The sequence below is a fragment of the Trichosurus vulpecula genome, chromosome 1, assembly GCF_011100635.1.
Source record: "Trichosurus vulpecula isolate mTriVul1 chromosome 1, mTriVul1.pri, whole genome shotgun sequence".
Taxonomy (NCBI): Eukaryota; Metazoa; Chordata; class Mammalia; order Diprotodontia; family Phalangeridae; genus Trichosurus; species Trichosurus vulpecula.
The window spans coordinates 240,701,147-240,723,130 of record NC_050573.1 but is presented as its reverse complement, the minus strand read 5'-3'; the positions used below and the strand labels follow the sequence as shown (position 1 = coordinate 240,723,130).

Genomic DNA, 21,984 nt, shown 5'->3' with positions numbered 1-21,984 from the left:
GCAGCTAGGATTCATGTATGAAGGGACACAAAACAGCCTTTTAAATCTTTTATAAAGTAGCCTACTCTTTTTTATTTGCATAGAACAGAGGAGCATGCTGGGGAGAAATTGAAGGCAGTTTCACCCCAATTTCACTCTGATAAGGAATGGGAATAGATCTCAGAGCTTGCTACTTGGTTTGTGAGATGTCAAAACCCCTCAGATCCCAGCTGAGGCAGTAGACGTGGAAGATGTCTGCCGATCACAACCTTAGGGTTTCTGTTTTGCCCACATAGCTTAACATTGCCTCGGCCATCCAGATAGGGAGCTATCTGAGTGCTGCAGCCAGCAGCAAATCAGTCAAGTTCAACAGTGAATTGTTATGCAGACTGTCCCTGAAGGGTACAAAAGATATCAAAGTCCAAAATTCAGAATCATGAGATCTCCTGGGCACATGTGTGCCCAACACAAATATAAATTCTGTAAATTTGTGTCCACTCTCTACCCATGTATACAATATGCATCAGTGAAGGAGTGTAGCTTGTTATGCTATAATTATTTTTGCTTTGCCATTGTTTTGGTAAATGTTCTGATTAAGAGTTGTCTCATCTTGCCTGATTTGTTAAATGGGAAGCACACTGATGGAGGTTCAGGAACGATAGTTGTGAGTAGTAGAAGTGTAATCTCACTAGGGTTAACTTTAGGACTCTGAGACAGAGTGAGTTGCAACAGTATGGTCTCTCCCTCTGTGAACCACCAATGTGACAGTGTGAGTATAGATTGGGTGAATGAACCAGCCCAGACACTCCTCTGCAAAAAAGATAAGAGGGTAGTTGCTATGATATACAACATTATTAAAAAGAAACACATTGGTGGGGGCTCATGAGCTATAGTGTTGAATGAATATAAACCACAGAGTACCTTGAACTTGGGGTATCTTTTCTGGGAAGCCCATGTACTAGTGTGGATGTCCCTAGAATGTATTTATTTCAAGGGAAAGACCAGGACTGCTATAAATACGGCTAATTTTTTGATAGTAGCATAGAGTTGTAGTTTCTGGGGAGTGTGGGAAAAAATGGAAGACAGATGTCACAGGCAAGTACTCCAGGAATAAAGTGTGACTAGGGAGAAGTCTTTACGTTGGCTCTGGATCCAGGGCTCTTTATCTTCTTTCCCCTACCCCCTGTACCAGTACTGAAATGAGCTGTCCTTTCCAAAATCTTGAAGTTGTGGTTTCATTAAACCAGAGCTATGGCACCTATGTCTAAATCTCTAAAAGATTACTTCCTTCCATTCTGAATGTCTTCACAGGACGGAGACAAGAGGATTTAAAGTCAGAGAAGTGGGTTTGAATTCCAGCTCTGCTATTCACTACCTGGTGAAACTTTGGGCAAGTCATTTAATTTCCCTGTGTCTCAGTTTCATATGTTAGACTAGAAAATGATGTCTAAGGTACTAACTCTAAATCCTATGATTCTAAACATATAAGATTAGCTTGGCTGATTTCATATGGTTTACCCCTAGGCAAATGAACCTGTGATTTAAACAAAGTATTCCCATGCTTGGAAAAATTTATATGTCTCAGATATTTCCCAGGACACAGAAATAAAAGTGTTAGAAAAAAAGAACGATACTGCAAAAAAAAAAAAAAGAGTAATCTATGTTTTAGTTTCAGGGACTAATTATCTGTTCTCTATAGTTACTTGAAATCAAAAGTAGTTAATTCTAGTAAATGTATATGTGTATATATGTGTGTGTGTGTATTTTTCCTTAAGTGCACTTTTGCAAAGTTACATTAAGCCTATTACTTTCTTGGAACTGCCTACAAAGCTATGGTTTCTATAGCAACTCAGCCACATCACATTCTTTACACATTTGTGGCATGCATTTTTGAAATAACATGCAATTTACTGTACTGAATTACAATTGATATACAATTTATGGTGTGCACCTGCATTTTATGGTATGTTCTTAAGATAGAATAGGCAATAAAATGCAAGAAATTGGCAAAATACAAACATAGGTACAATATGGTGCCTCTGAGAATATGGTAACTTTATAACTTGGTAATTTTTCTGACATGTGAGAGCTTCCTTTAATCTTAGTGTTGTAAAGGTTTTGTACATGCCTTCTTAGTAGTAAGGTTTGGCGGGAATATACATAAAGATGGAATGATTCACTGTTTTTCCATAAGCCTCCCCTGTGGGCAGTTTTCCTAGGAGAATAAATGCTACCAACATACAATGGTTTAAAAACTTGTTGCAATAAAATGCATTTGCACATTGCACATATTTACATAAATATTAAAATGATTTCTTTTCAGACTAATGTGAAAATAGGTTTAATATGAATGTATATGTAGAGCCTATATCAAATTACACAGTCTTGGGGTAGGGGAGGGGAGAGATGGGGAGAAAATTTGGAACTCAAAATCTTATGGAAGTGAATGTTGAAAACTAAAAGTAAACAAATTTAATAAAAAAAATTTTAAATGCTTGCTTTTTAGCTTCTTAGAAACACATGAAGAACAACATCCTACATGCAGAGGAATGTTAAAGTCTCTTTTGCTTTGCACAAGTCTCCTGCCAAAGCTTTCTTTTTCTTCCTTAATGGTATTTTTCAATTATACCTATTCCCTTCTAAGAAGTGCCTCATGCCTTTGGATCAATTCAGCCTCCTTTTAAGTCTCTGCACCTCCAACACTACCTACCTCATCTTTAGTGATGTTACCAAAGTTCACCCCCCCAACACACACACACACACACACACACACACACACACACACACACACACACACAATTTGGTGCTTTGATTACCCGATTTCCTCCCTAGGAATTTACAATGGACCTTTGTCACACCGCAGATTACTAACTTTTTTCTATGAATAATTTATGCATGTTAATGTACCTGATGTAAAAGCATGGTTAATTTACACATTTGTGTAACAGAAATCCACTTCTCAGAATGTTCATTTTGCCTCATTTACTATCTGTGCCATTGTTTTTTCATCAGCACTCAAACCCTTAATGCACATAGGACTTTTAGACTCACCAAATTGGAGGTCTGGAAGGAACTTTAGAGATCATTTATCCTTCACATATGGAGCAACTGAGGTTTAGAGAGGTTAGATCAGAGGTGGGGAACCTGAAGCCTCGAGGCTGTAGGTTTCCTACCCCTGGGTTAGATGGCTGCCATACTACTGATAGTTGGCAGTAAAACTCCAGGCCACTGCTTTTTTCTTTTATTTCATGCTGAATGAAAAATTAAACTTGGATCCTATATGATATAATTTTGGTAATAGAGTGGGCAGAGGTCTGGGCCTGGAGTTAAGAAGACCTGAGCTCAAATCTGGCCTTAGACACTTACTAGATGTGTCACCCTTAATTTCTGTTTGCCTCAGTTTCCTCATCTGTAAAATGGAGATAATAATAGCACCTACCTCCTGGGGTTGCTGGATCGAATGAGATAATTGTAAAGCACTTAGCACAGTGCCTGGCACACAGTAAGCACTATATATGTTAGCTACTACTACTTCTACTATTTTATATGATAAAAACAAAAAAAAATATTGACTGGAAGCTATTGGTCATAGGATTCTAGGAATTATCACTGAAAGGGACTCAGAGCTCATCTTGCCCAGAAAGATTAAATGACTCGCCCCAAGTTCACACAGCTAGAAAACAGTAGAGCTGAGATTCAAAACCAAGGCCTTCAACTCCAAATCTCATGGGAAAATACTTAGAAAAGCCTTGCAGCTGCTTAGATTTTTAAAGTTCCCCCCAAAAACAGACAAACAAATGACTCATCTAGCTTTATAAAACTTGACTGAGAATCAAGGTGTAGTATGGTGTCATGGAAAGATTACTGGAACAGAATAGAGTTGAAGTTGGACTCTGCTCTGACATATAATGGATATGCCAATTTTGGGTAAGTCACTATTTCTTTAATTCTATTAAGTGATGGGATTAAACTACAACATCTAAGGTCTCTTCCAGTTTTAAATTTTATGATTCACCAATAATTACTCTTGCCATCCATTCACCTCAAGCTCTATTTTGTATTGTGGGCCCTAATAGTTAGCAACAGAAAGTCAAAATGTTCCAAAATCTTTGAGAAACAACGAATTCCTAAGAACACCTAAAAGTGATAATCAAAAGGAGAGGCAGAGTTTGGTAAGTTTATTTTAGGTCTCTTGCTGGATTTACTTTAAACCTTGGGTTCAGTGCTAATTCATATGGTTTTAAATTCATATGGTTTAAAAAATTCAAGTACTGTACTTTAAACACTTGAGTCAAAAAAGTGCATTTAAAAAACATCTAAGTTTTATAAAGGGACAATGTTATTAACATTAAGTTCTAGGTACTGGGAACACAACACAATGAATGAAACAATCCCTATTCACAAGGAGAATTCCTATTCTAATAAGGGAGACAGGTATATATACGTATATACATATACACACGTGTATATATAGATATATATATCTATATATACATGTATGTATGTGTCCGCACACACAATTACATACAAATCTAAATAAGCAAAAATAAATAAAAAGTAGTTTGAGAATCTTTTATAGTGTACTAGACGTTTATGAAATACGATAAAACACAAGGGGCAGCTAGGTGTCAAAATGGATAGAGTGCCAGTCCTGAAGTCAGGAAGACTCATTTTCCCGAGTTCAAATCTGGCCTCAGACACTTATTGGCTATGTGACCCTGGGCAAGTCACTTTACCTGTTTGCCTCAGTTTCTTCATCTGTCAAATGTGCTGCAGAGAAATGGCAAACCATTCCAGTATCTTTGCCAAGAAAACCCCAAATGGGGTCACAAAGAGTTTGAAACGACTGAACAACAATGAAATATAAAGTAATTTAATGATCTTTTGTAGTGTATTATATGCGAATGAAATGAAGTGAAATTAAATGCTCTATTCCTATCTAAATAAAGGCAGTTAAACCAACCCTAGGAAAAAAATGGCCATACAAATTACAAAGTTTCTAATCACACTGGTGATTGACTTTAGTTCAGGAGTATACTCAGTACTCTGGTTACAGGAAAATTGCTAGTCCCTTTGTAGTGAAATGCTCATAGTTCCCTTCTGATGAATCTAAAACTTGAAATAAAAAAAAGTGAATAAAAAGAAAACAGAAATAGAATAATAAAAATTTAATATTTATTTCTAATAAATATTTTAATAAACATAATATAGTATTTATAATAATAAATATTTAGCAAAAATAAAACAAGACTGATATCCTTCTATAGGCAACGTTATTTTATCAGGACATCTGCAGATTGAGTAACATTTCTTTCACTCCCTCAGCACAGCCAATGAAGCAACCTGTGAACAAGGAGGAAATGACTAGTTGGTTCTGCCTGCATAATTTCGGGTAAAATCACATCTCTAAATGTCACTATGTGGTGTCAGTCTGACTGTCCTTTGCTGTCCTTTGGGTGTACCAATTAAAGAGAACCCCATGAGCTGTTTGTTAATGACGAGAGCAAACTTTCAAGTCTCTTACTCCTCTTCGGGGCTTCTGTCAAAATCATCTCCACTTGTTAATGGTTTGACTCAGGTCCTTTCCAGCTTTTAGGTATGGGAAGAGCCGAGTAACTGCTTTTTTTTCCCTTCTCCCTTCTCCCCAGGGAAATCTTAACCAGTATTTGAAAGGCGGCAGATGCCTTTTAAATTTTATTGTTTTTTTTTTGTTTTTTTTTTTTACTAATGCCGGGAAACATCTTGCCTTCGTTACAAAAGGACGAGATTCAAGTGCCTGGTTCTCTTCTTGGTAAGAATCTTCCAAGGCCCCCAAGGGACCCGAGCCAGAACTCGATGCAGGGCGATGGAAAAAACAACCCCGAGAGCCCCACGGCCACTGCAGCAACTCCGAGAAGCAAAGCAACCCCGCCTCCGCCCCACCCCTCCGAGGGCTGCGGGGGAGAAGCAGCTCCGGACCGAGCCACGGAGCCAGCTCCGGGGGAGGTGCCTCCTCCCCGTACCGCCTCCTCCTCTTCCCCACCCGAAAGATTCTGCGCGATAGTGGCAAGCGTGCGCGCGCACGTCTGCCGTCCCATTCGGTCTCCGGTCCCAGAGAACGCGGGGCTCACCAGGGCTGGTTCCCCTTCCGATCCTCCGCGCTCCGCATGCGCAGTACGCGCGGGCGGTCTCCGTTTGTTTGAACAGGAAGGCGGACATATTAGTCCCTCTAGCCCCCCCGAGGCATTTGCTGCCGCAACTCACTCTTCCCTTTCCCACCCCCTCCCACCACCCCCTCCCCGCCCCAACCCGGACTTCGGCTGACCGGCCCCTCCCAGGCGTTCTCCCCAGTCAGTCGTCGTCCTGAGCGGACTCGTCGGCCTGTCTGCTCTAACCCTGTTTCCTTTCTTCCTTCCTTCCGTCCTTCCTTCCCTCCAGCCTTTTCGGACGGGCACCGGCCTCGCCCTGCCCCGCCGGACCCCTCAGCGGCAGCTGCAGCAGCAGGAGCAACACCAGCGGCGGCAGCAACAACGGCGGCGGCGAGTGGACAAAATGGGCGAGTGAGGCAGCCCGGTGGGGAGCTGCTATCGACCGAGGCGGAGCCGCACGTCGGACCCGGCCGAGCAGAGCCGGGCATGAGGGATTAGCCTGCCTGCAGCGCCTGGGACAGGAGCGGAGCGGGCCCCGCCGGCGGGCCGGGCAGCATCAGCTGGGAGCGCAACCTCTGCCCCCCCTTGACTCGTCTGGGGAAGCTCTTACCTGCCCCTCCCGCCTCCTGTTTCCTCTCTTGCCCTTCTCAGAGGGGGGGCCGGCCCTTCATGGAGGCAGCTGCGGCGGCCGGGACCCGGGCCCGCTAGGCGCGAGCACCTTCCCCCGGGGCGCCGAGGCCGGTGGCGACAGCGGCGGGGCGGGCTGTCGGGTGGGATGCGCCTGTGGGCTTCGGCGCGGTTACGGGTCGCCATCGCCCCCAGAGCCCGGCCGGGAGAGCGGAGAGCCACTCAGTGAAGGGGCAGCGCGGAGCCCCGGGCGACCCCGAGGTTCCGGCCCCTCGGGCCGGACGCTGCAGCCCAGGAGGCGAGCCCCCGGCCTGCGGAGGAAGTGAGTTCCGAGCGTTTTCCCGTCGCTAGTGCTGCCGGTAGAAGGGGATTGTCACCGCAGCAGCAGCACCATGTCGACTGGGGACAGTTTTGAGACTCGGTTTGAGAAAATCGACAACCTGCTGCGGGACCCGAAGTCGGAAGTGAATTCGGATTGTTTGCTGGTAAGTGGGGGCAGCCCGGCCGCGCCGCGCCTTGTTTTGCTCTGCTCGGCCCGGGATTAAGTTTATTTCCTCTTGGGGGCCTTGACTGCAGTGCATTACCAAGGAAAGTTGCTTCTGTGCCTGAGACTCAACGGAAAGCATCTCGACCGCGATTAAAAAAAATTCCCTGGGGAGTCTTGGTGTACCATTCCAGTCTTGTGGTTCATCCGGAGGGAGTGTGGGAAGCTCCCTCCCCGGCTGATCAGCTCTGTACAGCCTCAAGTCCCACTTATTTATTAGGACTCTCATGAACTGTTATTGCAAGGATCATAGAAGAAGGCATTCTCTTGTCAAAGTTGTCATTAGACGCATGGACCGGTAGTTAGGAAATAGAGGTTCTATTAGGAAGTCGTCTTCCTGATGAGTGTCAGACAGTTATGTACGAAAGAACACACTTCTCCTTTCAACAGACGTAGCAGAGTGCTTAGAAAGTGGCTATGGAGATTAATTAGTTTTGGAAAAGTGACTTTTAGGCTGTCTTTTTGCTGATCTAGTTAAGTGTAAAAAACCAAGACTTTCATTCTATGAAACTGAGGAGTGTCAGTGTTTCTCGGCTTTCCCCTTCCCCTTCCGATTGACTTAATTGGTTGTTATTTCAGCACATTGTTAACATCTTCTAATAATTTTGTGCATTACAAAAAACAGCAGTCATGGTATTACTTTTTGTTATACTTTAGCTTTTAAATCACTTTATGGTTTTTTTTATTGTTTTGTATGGTGAAAACTGAAGTCCAATTTCAAAAATCAGTGATGGGCTCTGATAGTGTAATTTTAGACTTTTGTCACTTTTTTACAAAATGACTATTTGTATACTTTATTGAAATAGACCCTTATGTCAAGTCAGTTTCTAATGATGCTTTTCCAAGTTGTGAAAGTATCTTAATTTGGTGGACTAAAATAAATTCTTCTTTAAAATGAAGTCACAGGGAGCATGTGTACTGATAAGATTTCACAGCATCTCCAGGGAATTAGTGTTAAGAATGCAAGGGTCAGTTTATAACTTACCATTTGGGGCTAAGTGAATGTGAGGCAGTTAAAAAATAGTAGTCATTGAGTCATTCAGAGAAATGTGCTATTTTTAAATGTTATGCTTACATGAAAGACAAAAATTATGTTGAATAGTTTTTAAATTAGCATGGATTTTGGTTTCATCTAACTATTATGATTTTAAAATGAACGTAACATTGTTGAGATTTGAATATAGGTTACCGGGAAGCTGAAAACCCCTTTATCAGTAAGAAACTTAAGCCTTCATTGTTTCTTAATTTGGGATCTCTATGCAGTGCTGAATCTGTTTGGAGTAGTGTTTTAGACATAAGAGAAATGTCTTGCCCATATGTACAGATGTAACATTTTAAAATATGTAGTTGGTTGCTTTGCTTTATGATTCTTTTAGGAGTTTTGCTTAGGAGTGTTGAAAGGGAATAGAAAGATGTTTCCTCTTGATTGAGATTTCTTTGTAATTTAATCAGACATTTATTGAGCACTTAAACTATGCCTGGCCTTGCATGTGTAAAGTTTAAGAAATTTTATTGTTTAATATTTGTTGCTTCCACTTTTTCCGTCTATTTTTTAAACTCTTGAACTCATCTATGAAACAGTATTTGTAGACAGGTTACAGTTATCTTTTGGCCTAATCTATAGACCTTTTTCCATTCTATACTTGTGACTACTGTGTTCTTGAAACTCATTCTAAGTCAAGTTTTTTTTTCTTCTATACTTTATTTGTTGTGTATTTGTGTGTTTCTTTCTCAAGTATAGCTCTTAGAATTGGAAGAGCCCTTAAGATGAAAAATGATCCCTCTGCAGTATTCCTTTATATGGGTGAATTCAATCAATCAAAAATTATTTGTTGAATTTTGATTCCCCAGGGGGAAACAAAGAATGATAAGACAGTTTTCTCTCTTTAAAGAGCTTGTGACCTAATAGGGAAGACAATATAAATGAAAAACTGACTAGCAAATGTGCCAAAGGAGGGGCACATAATTAATACATTTTTAAGGCCTGTTTTTTGAAAGCTGATGCACAAAGGGATGCACAAAGAGCATAGGATTATGGAGTTAGAGTTGGAAGGGGCCTCTGACCCTGTCCTTTAGGTTTACCATGTAGCAGGGAAGATAAGACACTCACACTGATACAGGATAGGGCATAAAGTGTAGAAGCAGTGCCATCAAAGTACTGTGAGGGTTGTCATCATTTTTGACCAAGGAAATTTGGGGAGACTTCATGGATAATAAGTGCTGTTTTAGTTCTGGGGAGAGTGAAATCACTGTAGGTTGGAGTGGTCAAAGAAAACTTAATAAAGGAAGTTGGACTTAGACACTTTTGGATGGAGAGAAAGGGGGAATGTAATGAGCAAAGGAATAGGGGCAGGGTATAGTTTCTGTGTTTCAGGGATATTCAGATTAGGAGAGGAGTAAGAGATCGTAGGATCATAGATCCAGAGCTGGGAGGGACCTGAAAGATCACATAGGAACAGGATCCCACATGGGTGTTCATGGAGGACTAGCAACTCTGGTGTGAGGGCTTGCTAAAACCTTTTCAGGGCTGTTCATCCTCCATTGTTGTCCACTTGGCACTTAACTCTCACCTGTGGCTCTAAGAAGCTGTAGCATGGGAAGGGGTAACACACCAGTAATGCACTCTTGGTAAACTGGCTAAACCAGGTTGAGGGTAACTGACAGACCTCAAACCCATCAGTGAGTTAGGAGGATGTCTACCCCAGGCTTGTGAAGACTTCCCTGGCAGAATGGGTGAATGAGGAGTGTTCCAGCGTCCATGAAAGCAGTTGAAGCTGGTGCTATGGAGCACTTAGAGCTCTGTCAGACATAGAAGAAGCCAAGGTCATCCATTGCATGCCAGTTGTCCTGCCACTGGATTTTAATGACTCTAGAAGAGAGAGTGAGGCTGCCAACTTTGTGCAACTCTTTAAATCCAATTTGTGCACTAGTTAAGACATCATCTTTGATGTCATTGGTCCTCTTCCCTGAAAATGAAGGACAAACTACCACAGGTGGTTTGAAGAAACTGAAGAATTTAAGTGACTTGCCTAGGGCCACACAGATAGTAAGCTTCAGAGACCTAAGTCCTCTGAGTCCAAGGCCAGATTTTTCCTGTAAATAGGTAAAATCTCCCAAATAGATTAGTAAGCATTTTATTGAGCTTCCTTTTGTCTTTAGGACAAAATGCAAGCTGCTTGCTAATTGAAGCCCTTTAATATCTAACCCCACCCTGCATCTTTCCAGATTTACTTTGTATTATACTTCATATCTTCTGTTTCAACTAAATTGCCCTACTATCTTTCTATTTCCCAAAACTTGACATTCTACCTCCTGTTTCTTTGCCTTTGCACAGGTCTAAAATATATTCATTTCTTCCCTTTGCCTCTAGAAGTCTTAGATTTCTTCTAGGTTTAGCTCAGATGCTCCTCCTAATTTTGTGCCTCCTCCAGTGGTTAGTATGTTTCCTCTTGAAATTCATGGTATTGTCTTTGTGCATTGTGTATTCCTCAGTAAAATGCAAGTACCTTGTAAGAAGGGACTGCTTGATTCTTGTCTTTGCATCTTTAGTATTTAGAATCGGACCTTTTACATAGTAGGTACTTAATAAATATTTCAGGTGAATTGAACTACTACTACTCTGTGCACTATAGGGGCTACAAAGACTGAAACAGGCCCTGATCATAAGGATCTTATAGATTTGCAGAGGTGGCATAAGGGTGGTATACCTGGCAATTGGAATGGCATAAGCATGAGGTTAGGAAAAGATAGTGGTATGTTCAGGAATAATACATTGGTTTCCATTAGAAAATACAGTATAAGGGCAGCTAGGTGGCACAGTGAATAGAGCACTGGCCCTGGAGTCAGGAGGACCTGAGTTCAAATTTGGCCTCAGACACTTGACATACTTACTGGCTGTGTGATCTTGGGCAAATCACTTAACCCCAATTGCTCTGCCTTCCCCCCCTTCCAAAAAAAATACAATACAGAACTGGTTGAAAACGACACTAGAAAGGTGGGTTGCTACCAAATTAGGAAGGGTCCTCAGTAAAGACTTGTTTAGGACTTATTGGTCAGTGGGGAGCCATGATTAGGGGAATGACATCAGAGTTGCTCTTTCATTAGGATGATTTCTGTGGTTACACTAGAGGCAAAGAAACTGGTTAGGCTATTGTAACAATCCAGGCAGGAGCTAATGAAGACTGAGACTAGCATGCTGATGATAGTAATGAATAGAAAACTAACACAGACTGGGACAGTCTAAATTTGATAGTGCTGTTCACCAGCCTTGAGAAGTGGAAGGAGCTTCAGATGTCAAAAATGGCTCATAGATTTCAGGTTTGGGTGACCGAGAAAAAATAGTTTTGTCGTTAACAGTAATTGGGAAGTTCAGAAAAAGAGAAGGACATTTTTTTTTCTGGAAAGATGAGTATGAGTTGCTGGACTGGGTCCACTACACAACTGTTACTTAATCTCAGCTAGGCCCTCAAAGCTACTAGGCAATCCTTCCTTACCTCCCTTACCAGCTCACTATTCCACTTTCCACAGAAGCTCTTCTAAGCCATTTCATCCTTCCTCTAACCTCCCATGGCTTTTCCTCCCCCCACCTTCTCAGCTGTGAACCTTGCCTCATATTTATTGAAAAATTAAGGCCATTTGTTGAGAGCTCCTTCTTCTTTCCTGTTCCTCATCTCATCACTCAAATGCTTTCTACTGATACTTCCTCCTTTACCCCATCCCACATGAAGAGGTGACCCTGTTCCTTGCCAAAGCAAACCTCTCTCCCTGCACAACCATTCTCATTTCATCCCATCCCTTCCACCAGAATGCCTCCTCTATTATCCTTAATCGCTCACTTATTTTCAAATTGTCTCTCTGTCTCCTAGCTTCCCTACTGCTTACAAATAAGCTCATATCTCCCCTGTCTTCAAAAAACTCTTATTTGAGCCTTCCATCCCCAGTAAACTAACATTTTGCCGTTTGTGTCTAAACTCTGTGAAAAAGCCTTCTTCAGTAGGTGCCTCCTGTTTCTCTCCTTACTTAACTCTCTATAATCTGGCTGCCAACCTCATCAGTCAACCAAATTGACTCTCTCCAAGTTATCAGTGATCTCTTACTTGCCAAATCCAGTGACCCTTTCTCAGTTCTCATTCTTCTGGACCTTTGACACTATTGATCACTTTTTTCTCCCTGGTAATATCTTCTCTTTAGGCTTTTGGGGTACCACTGTCTTCTAATTCTCTTCCTCCTTATCTTACTGCTCTTTAGTCTCCTTTGCAGGCTGTTCATCCAGGTCACAACCCCTAACTATGAGTGTCTCACGGGCCCTCTTCTTTTCCTTTATACTACTTCACTTGGTGATCTCACTAGCTCCCACAGGTGTAATTATCATCTCTGTGCTGATAATTCTCAAATCTACTCATCCAGTCCTAGCCCCTTTGCTGATCAAGCAGTTTTGCATCTCAACTGCCTTTCAGACATCTCAAACTGGATGTCCAGTAGACTTCTTAAACTGAACATGTCTGATACTGAATTCATTGTTTTCCCCCTTAAACCTTCCCCCTTTCCATACTTCCTGCTTAAGACCCAAGTCCCTTACGTCTCAGTCTGGATGTTATCTTCTACACCTCACTGTCTCTCACTTCCCATAGTCCAGGGGTGGAGAATCTGCAGCCTTGTAGACACGTGTGGCCTTCTAGGTCTTTGGGTTCGGCATTTTGACTGAGTCCAAGTTTTAGAGAACAAACCCTTTTATTAAGGGGATTTGTTCTGTGAAGTTTGGATTCAGTCAGAGGGCTGCACTTGAAGACCTAGGGGGCCACATGTGGTGCTTAAGGCTGAAGGTTCCCCACCACTGCCATCATCAATCTGTCTCCAAGACCTGTTTAATTTTACTTTTGCAGTGGCTTTTGAATATGCCCCCTTCTCTCCTATGACACTACTGCTCATCACCTCACACCTAAAATACTACTATTGTAATACAACAGTAATTACAATAGCCTGCTGGTTGGTCTGCTTACCACAAGTGTCTCCTCACTCTAGTCTAGCCTCCATTTAGCTGTCACAGTGATTTTCCTAAAGCACAGGTCCAACACCCTACTCAATTAAACTTCATTGATTCCCTTTTACTTTCAGGATCAAATACAAAATCCTCTGTTAGGCATTCAGAGTCCTTCATAATCTCCTCCTCTTTCCCACCCTTTCTAGTCTTACACTTTACCCCTCCCCCCCTCCCCCACTATGCTTTGATCTAGTGACAGTTCCCTCCTTGTTTTAAGCTTGTCTGTACATATTTGCATGTTGTTTCTCCCATTAGATTTTGAGCTCCTCCAGGATAGTAACTGCCATTTGTCCTTCTTTGTATCACCAGGACTTAGCACAGGGCCTGGCACAGTAGTAAGAACTAGTAGGTTCTTAGTAGATGCTTAATTCTTGACTGACTGATGAGCTATATCTTGTAGACAGTTGGAAATTCTAGATTACTGTGTAACTGGATGAGGCTAGAGATGACTGTTTATGTGTCGTGTGTGTAGAGGTGAAAGCTGGAGCACTGTGTGGATAAGATCTTCAGGGAAAAGGGGTGGAGAGGAAAATGTCTGAGAACAGAACATGTCTGCATTTGGCAGGAATTAGAAGAGACAGAATGATTAGAGAAGTAGGAAGGCCAGGAGAGGATAGCCTCACCAAAAGGACAAAGAAGATGAGAACTGTGAAAAAGCCATCTCATTATCAAGAAGTCATTACCAATCTTGTGGCAAATGCCAGATTTTAAGAAGGTGAGAAGTGATGAGAAAATGGAGGCAAGAAGTGTAGCTAATAAGTTTGAAAGGTGTAATGGTGAAAGGAAGGTAAGAGATGGAACAGGTTCCAGGGTCGTTGGAGAGCTTTGGGGAGCAAAGTGTGATTTGAGGATATTTGTAGATGGGGGGTGGGGTAAAGAGATAATGAAGAAGGAGGAACTAAAGATATGGCAGTCACATTAAGTCAATAAACATTTATTAAGTGCCTACTATGTTCCACACACTGGCCATACAAATAAGAAAAAAAAAGTCCCAGCCCTCAAGGAACTTACAATCTAAGGGAGGAAGACAAAACAAAAAGGAAGCTGAAAAGGAGAGATGAGAGAGATAGCTGATTCAGGTTAGAGAAATCAGAGAAGTCCCAAGGTGGTGCAGCCAGGTGAGAAATGAGATGTCTGACCTGAGGTCTCCACTTAAGTATGTGTGAGAGATTATTGTAGGAGCAAGAAGAGCTTGAAAGAATTGGTGGGAAATGGTTACCCTTGGAAAGAGGAAAAGACATTTTTAACTAGATGAGGTATGGAACACACATTACAAACTGAGAAGCATCTGTGTCAGATACTATTATTATTTTTTCTTGAAGCAGGATGAGTGCAGATAGAGAGAAATTTCAAGATTTGGAGGAGGCAGAAGCAGAGCCAAGATGGCCGCAGGAAAGTAGGGACTTGCTTAAGCTCTCCCCCAAATCCCTCCAAACACCTGTAAAAAATGGCTCTGAACAAATTCTAGAGCTGCAGAACCCATGAAATAGCAGAGGGAAACAGGTATCCAGCCCAGGAGAGCCTGGATGGTCACTGGGAAGGGTCTATTGCATGGTGCTGAGAGCTGAGGGCAGCCCAGCATGGGCTGCGCAATCAGCCAGCTGGAAGAGGCTTCGGGACCATGAAACAGTGAGCTGTGGCAGTTACCAGACTTCTCAACACACAAACGCTAAAGACCAGGTTAGGGGGAAACTGCGGGATAGAGTTCAGAGTGGTCCGGCCGCCAGCTCTGGGGGTGGAGGGAGTCATGCAGCGGTGGTGGTAGCAGCAGCAGGAAGGTCCTGAGGCTGCCTCTAGAGTGCCAGCGTCACCGGCTTCTCAAATCCCTGGCCCACAAGGTGGGAGGAATCTAGCAGCAGATCAGAGTAGGAATGCAAGGAGTGCTTTGTGGGCATAAAGGCAGATTCTCTTGCTGTGCCCTGCTTGGATCTGAATTGTGGTCCTGGTTGGCGGTTCTTGGGGGGGAGGAATGCTGCTGTGACAGAGTCTGAGGTGATGGTGGAGTAGAAGTAGCTCTGAAAACAGCAGTGTTTGGACCCTAAAGCTTGGGACATAGTACTCTCTAGTCCACAAGCAGTCATATCCTGACAAAAAGCTCAAGGGTCAAGTAGTTGACTGGGAACATGAACAGGCAGCGAAAACGGACTCAGGTTCAGACTCAAACTCTAGACTCCTTTTTTGGTGACAAAGAAGATCAAATCATACAGCCAGAAGAAGCCAACAAAGTCAAAGAGCCTACATCAAAAGCCTCCAAGAAAGATATGAATTGGGCTCAGGCAATGGAAGAGCTCAAAAAGCATTTGGAAAAGCAAGTAAGAGAAGTAGAGGAAAAATTGGGAAGAGAAATGAGAGTGATGCAAGAAAATCATGAAAAATAAGTCAATGACTTGCTAAAGGAGACCCAAAAAAATACTGAAGAAAATAGCACCTTAAAGAATAGACTAACCCAAATGTCAAAAGAGCTCCAAAAAGCCAATGAGGAGAAGAAGGCCTTGAAAGGTAGAATTAGCCAAATGGAAAAGGAGGTCCAAAAGACCACTGAAGAAAATACCACCTTAAAAATTAGATTGAATTAAGTGGAAGCTTTATGAGAAATCAAGATATAAAACAGAACCAAAGGAATGAAAAAGTGGAAGACAATATGAAATAACTCATTGGAAAAGCCACTGACCACGAAAATAGATCGAGGAGAGATAATTTAAAAATTATTGGACTAAGGGAAAGCCATGATCAAAAAAAGAGCCTAAACATCATCTTTCAAGAAATCATCAAGGAGAACTGCCTTCATATTCTAGAGCCAGAGGGTGAAATAGAAATTGAAAGAATCCAATGATCACCTCCTGAAAAAGATCCCAAAAAGAAAACTCCTAGGAATATTGTCACCAGATTCCAGAGCTCCCAGATCAAGGAGAAAATACTGCAAGGAGCCAGAAGGAATCAATTTGAGTATTGTGGAAACACAATCAGAATAATACAAGATCTAGCAGCTTCCACATTAAATTTAAATTTAAATTTATTTATTTAACATATTTGGTTTTCAGCATTGATTTTCACAACAGGTTGAATTACAAATTTTCTCCCCATTTCTACCCTCCCCCCCACTCCAAGATGGCTTATATTCTGGTTGCCCTGTTCCCCAGTCAGCCCTCCCCTCTATCACCCCCCTCCCCTCTCATCCCATTTTCCCTTCCTTTCTTGTAGGGCAAGATAAATTTCTATGCCCCATTGCCTGTGTATCTTATTTTTTAGTTGCATGCAAAAACTTTTTTTGTTTTTGAACATCTGATTTTAAAACTTTGAGTTCCAAATTCTCTCTCCTCTTCCCTTCCCACCCACCCTCCCTACGAAGTCAAGCAATTCAACCTAGGCCACACATGTATCATTATGTATAACCCTTCCACAATACTCATGTTGTGAAAGGCTAACTACATTTTGCTCCTTCCCAACCCATCCCGCTTTATTGAATTTTCTCCCTTGACCCTGTCCCCTTTCCAAAGTGTTTGTTTTGATTACCTCCACCCCCATCTGCCCTCCCCTCCATCATCCCCACCCCCCCTTTTATTTTTTTTTTTTATCTTCCTCCCTCTTCTTTCCTGTGGGGTAAGATACCCAACTGAGTATGTATGGTATTCCCCCTCAGGCCAAATCTGATGAGAGCAAGGTTCACTCATTCCCCCCTCACCTGCCCTCTCCCCTCCTCCCACAGAACTGCTTCCTCTTGCCACCTTTATGCGAGATAATCCACCCCATTCTATCTCTCCCTATCTCCCTCTCTCAGTATGTTGCTCTCTCATCCCTTAATTTCATTTTATTTCTTTTAGATATCTTCCCTTCATCTTCAACTAACCCTGTGTCTGCTCTCTCTCTTTTACATATATATACATATATACATACATATAAACACACATATATATACATATACACATATATACACATACATACATATACACATAGATATATACATACATATACATTCACTTATATATATACATAAACATATATATATATATATATATATATATATATATATATATATATGCATATTCCCTTCAACTACCCTAATACTGAGGTCTCATGAATCATACACATCATCTTTCCATGTAGGAATGTAAACAAAACAGTTCAACTTTAGTAAGTCCCTTGTGATTTCTCTTTCTTGTTTACCTTCTCATGCTTCTCTTGATTCTTGCGGTTGAAAAGCAAACTTTCTGTTCAGCTCTGGTCTTTTCACTGAGAAAGCTTGAAAGTCCTCTATTTTATTGAAAATCCATATTTTTCCTTGGAGCATGATACTCAGTTTTGCTGGGTAGGTGATTCTAGGTTTTAATCCTAGCTCCATTGACCTCCGGAATATCGCATTCCAAGCCCTTCAATCTCTTAATGTAGGAGCTGCCAGATCTTGGGTTATTCTGATTGGATTTCCACAATACTCCAATTGTTTCTTTCTGGCTGCTTGCAGTATTTTCTCCTTGATCTGGGAGCTCTGGAATTTGGCAACAATATTCCTAGTAGATTTCTTTTTGGGATCTATTTGAGGAGGCGATCGATGGATTATTTCAATTTCTATTTTGCCCTGTGGCTCTAGAATATCAGGGCAGTTCTCCTTGATAATTTCTTGCAAGATGATATCTAGGCTCTTTTTTTGATCATGGCTTTCAGGTAGTCCAATAATTTTTAAATTATCTTTCCTGGATCTATTTTCCAGGTCAGTGGTTTTTCCAAGGAGATATTTCACATTGTCTTCCATTTTTTCATTCCTTTGTTTCTGTTTTATAATATCCTGATTTCTCATAAAGTCACTAGCTTCTACTTGCTCCAATCTAATTTTTAAAGTAGTATTTTCTTCAGTGATCTTTTGGACCTCCTTTTCCATTTGGCTAATTCTGCCTTTCAAGGCATTCTTCTCCTCATTGGCTTTTTGGAGCTCTTTTGCCATTTGAGTTAGTCTGTTTTTTAAGGTGTTGTTTTCTTCAGTGTATTTTTCAGTATTTTTCTGGGTCTCCTTTAGCAAGTCATTGACTTGTTTTTCATGGTTTTCTTGATTCCTTCTCATTTCTCTTCCCAATTTTTCCTCTACTTCTCTAACTTGCTTTTCCAACTCCTTTTTGAGTTCTTCTGTGGCCTGGGGCCAGTTCATGTTTTTCTTGGAGGCTTTTGTTGTAGGCTCTATGACTTTGTTGTCTTCTTTAGGCTGTATGTTTTGGTCTTCTTTGTCACCAAAGAAAGAATCCAAAGTCTGAGACTGAATCTGGGCGCGTTTTCACTGCCTGGCCATATTCCCAACCAACTAACTTGACCCTTGAGTTTTTCAGTGGGGTATGACTGCTTGTAGTCCACGTTTGAGGGGGAGGTGCCAGCTCTGTCAGACCCGCACTACTCCTTCCCCAAGAACCCCCAGTCCAGATTGGGCTTAGATCTTCAGCAGGCTGTTGCACTCCTGCTCTGACCCACCACTTAATTCCTCCCACCAGGTGGGCCTGGAGCTGGGAAGCAGCAACTGCCGTAGCTGCCCCACCTCCGCTGCCCCCGGGGCTGGAAGCCGAACCGTGAACTCCTTCCACTCCCGCAGCTTTTCCCACTAACCTTCTCCATAGTCTTTGGTGTTTGTGGGTCGAGGGGTCTGGTAACTGCCGCAGCTCACATATTCAGGGCGCTAGGGCCCCCTCCGCCCGGCTTCTGGTCTGGATGGTCCACGCCGCTCAGTCTGGGCTCTGCTCCACTCCGTTCCCAGCTTCCAGCTTCCAGCTCCTAGCTCCGTGTGGAATAGACCTCACCCAGAGACCATCCGGGCTGTCCTGGGCTGGAGCCCTGCTTCCCTCTGCTGTTCTGTGGGTTCTGCCGTTCTAGAATTGGTTCAGAGCCATTTTTTATAGGTTTTTGGAGGGACTCGGGTACGGAGCTCACTCTAGTTCTTGCTTACCCGCTGCCATCTTGGCTCCGCCCCCCCCAGCTTCCACATTAAAGGATCAAAGGGCTTGGAATATGATATTCCAGAGGTCAATGGAGCTAGGATTAAATCACTAGGATTAAATCAAGAATCACTTACCCAGCAAAACTGAGTATCATGCTCCAAGGCAAAATATGGATTTTCAATAAAATAGAGGACTTTCAAGGTTTCTCAGTGAAAAGACCAGAGCTGAATAGAAAATTTGACTTTTACATACAAGAATCAAGAGAAGCATGAAAAGGTAAACAAGAAAGAGAATTCATAAGGGACTTACTAAAGTTGAACTGTTAGGTTTACATTCCTGCATGGAAAGATGATGTGTGTAATTCATGAGACCTTTCTCAGTATTAGGGGAGTTGAAGGGAATATAGGCAGAGGGCACAGGATGAGTTGAATATGAAGGGATGATATCTAAAAAAATGAAATAAATTTAAGGGGTGAGAGAGGATTATATTGAGAGAGGGAGAAAGGGAGAGATAGAATGGGATAAATTATCTCACATAAAAGTGGCAAGAAAAAGCAGTTCTGTTGGAAGGGAAGAGAGGGCAGGTGAGGGGGAATGAGCAAAACTTACTCTCATTGGATTCAACTTGAGGAGGGAATAACATACACACTCAGTTGGGTATCTTACTCCACAGGAAAGTAAGGGGAAGGGGATAAAAGGGGGGGGATGGTAAAAGGGAGGGCAGACAGGGGAAGGAGATAATCAAAAGCAAACACTTTTGAAAAGGGACAGGGTCAAGGGAGAAAGTTGAATAAAGGGGGACAGGATAGGATGGAAGGAAATATAGTTAGTCTTTCACAACATAAGCATTGTGGAAGTGTTTTACATAATGATACGCATGTGGCCTATGTTGAATTGCTTGCCTTTCTAGGGTGGGTGGGTGGGAAGGGAGGAGGGGAGAGAATTTGGAACTCAAAGTTTTAAAAGGAGATGCTTAAAAAAAAATTAAAAAAAAATTTTTTTTTGCATGCAGCTGGGAAACAAGATATGTAGGGAATGGGGCATAGAAATCTATCCTGCCCTACAAGAAAGTAAGGGGAAAGGAGATTGGGGGGGGTGGTGAAAGAGGGGAGGGCTGACTGGGGAACGAGGCAATCAGAATATATGCCATGTTGGAATGGGGGGGAGGGTAGAAATGGGGAGAAAATTTGTAACTCAGAATCTTGTGGAAATCAATGTTGAAAACTAAAATATTAAATAAAATATATACAGAAAAAAGAAAAAAAAATTTGGAGGAGGAAAATTGAGGTAACTCAGGTTAGATAGACTTAACTTCCTCTGTAGAAGTAGTAATTCTTAAAGTGTGGTCCAGGGACCCAAAGACCTTTTCAGGGAATCTGTGAGTTGAAACTTTTTGTAATAATTCTAAGGTATTTTAAGTTCTAATATGATAAATATTGATAGCTATAACCCACATAAACAAAAGCACTTGTGGGTCATTGATAATTTTTAAGAATGGTATGAGAATTGCTACTGTAAAGTAGCTGTGAATGGGATGGAGTAAAGTGAGGTAAAGTGAGTTTGTAGACCTAAAAGAATGTAAGAAATTGTGGAGAAATGAATAGCTAATCAACAAGATAGGGCATCTAGGCTAAGCAGTGGGTAGAGGGCCAGGCCTGAACTCAAGACTCAGCTTCCTAAGTTCAGATACGGCCTCAGTCACTTACTAGCTGTGTGACTGTGGTTGAGTCACTTTGCCCTGTTTGTCTCTGTTCCTCATCTATAAAAAAAAGAGCTGGAGAAGGAGATGGCAAACCACTCCACCATCTTTGCCAAGAAAACCCCAAGTGGGGTCATGAAGAGCCAGACATGACTGAAAACAACTGAATGGAACTAAACCACAACAATCAACAGGAGAATAAAATGTTTGAAGATTTTCTGTACAAGGCTGGTCATGGTGAAATGTCCCTGCCTTTTGAAGGCAGTAGAGAGTGTTAAAGAGATGGGTAAATGAGGGTGAACATATAGTTGATTTGCTGTAAGTCCTCATCAACATTTTTGTTTGTAATTATGGCAAAAAAAAAAAATTGGGGTCCAAGGATTCAATATTTTATTTTCTTCCAGTCCCTCTTTTCTGAAAGAATTTTTGAATGTGTCATGATTGAAGCTAAGAGCTGAGAATAAGGAAAGGTATTTAGTATAATTGACCCTAGAACATATCAGTTTGGCTGCTAAGTGGCAGGGCCACATGTGTACATAGTTCACAACAACAGAGCAGTTAAGGTTAGGAAGGAGGTTATATTGTGAACAAGGTAGAGGCCAGGACCAGAGAGCCCTGCGTGGCATATAGGGGAAGCAACCTTTATATAATTCTCTTCAGTTAAATCAAGGGAGACTAGGGAAGACAGACTGAGGAGAGGGAGTGAAGGAATGTGAACAAGCACATTCAGATTGCTTTTGGGGGCAAGGGGGGCAGGAGGGGGGCAAGTGGGAGATCCTTAGATAAGGAGTGAGAGGGTTGAGAATTCCTGAAGCCTGAGAGGAGAGACAGTTTTAGGACCCAGGTTGGGAAGAGTCTTAATCATTTATAGATTGAGAGGATCTAGGTTCCCTCTTGCTTACGTCAATACTTTACAGATTAGACTCTAGGTCTAGTCTTAACTGTGAACTTTTAAAAAAATGTTTTGATAGCTATTTCAATATAATTGGTTTCCTTTACAATCTTATGCATTTATTTTATGCATTTAAAAACATTATTTTGAGAAGGAGTCCATA

At 41.9% G+C, this 21,984-nt stretch overlaps 1 protein-coding gene across 2 annotated transcripts in view; it reads left to right on the top strand.

Moving 5' to 3' along the window:
* Positions 1 to 7,039: 7,039 nt before the first annotated feature.
* The window catches only part of ROCK1 (Rho associated coiled-coil containing protein kinase 1), a 147,331-nt gene continuing 132,386 nt past the window's right edge, over positions 7,040 to 21,984 (top strand). For both annotated transcript variants that reach the window (XM_036755897.1, XM_036755889.1), the window contains exon 1: positions 7,040 to 7,219. In XM_036755897.1, coding sequence (XP_036611792.1) covers positions 7,127 to 7,219 — 93 coding nt within the window. In that variant the 5' untranslated portion in view covers positions 7,040 to 7,126. The remainder of the gene's footprint in view (positions 7,220 to 21,984) is intronic.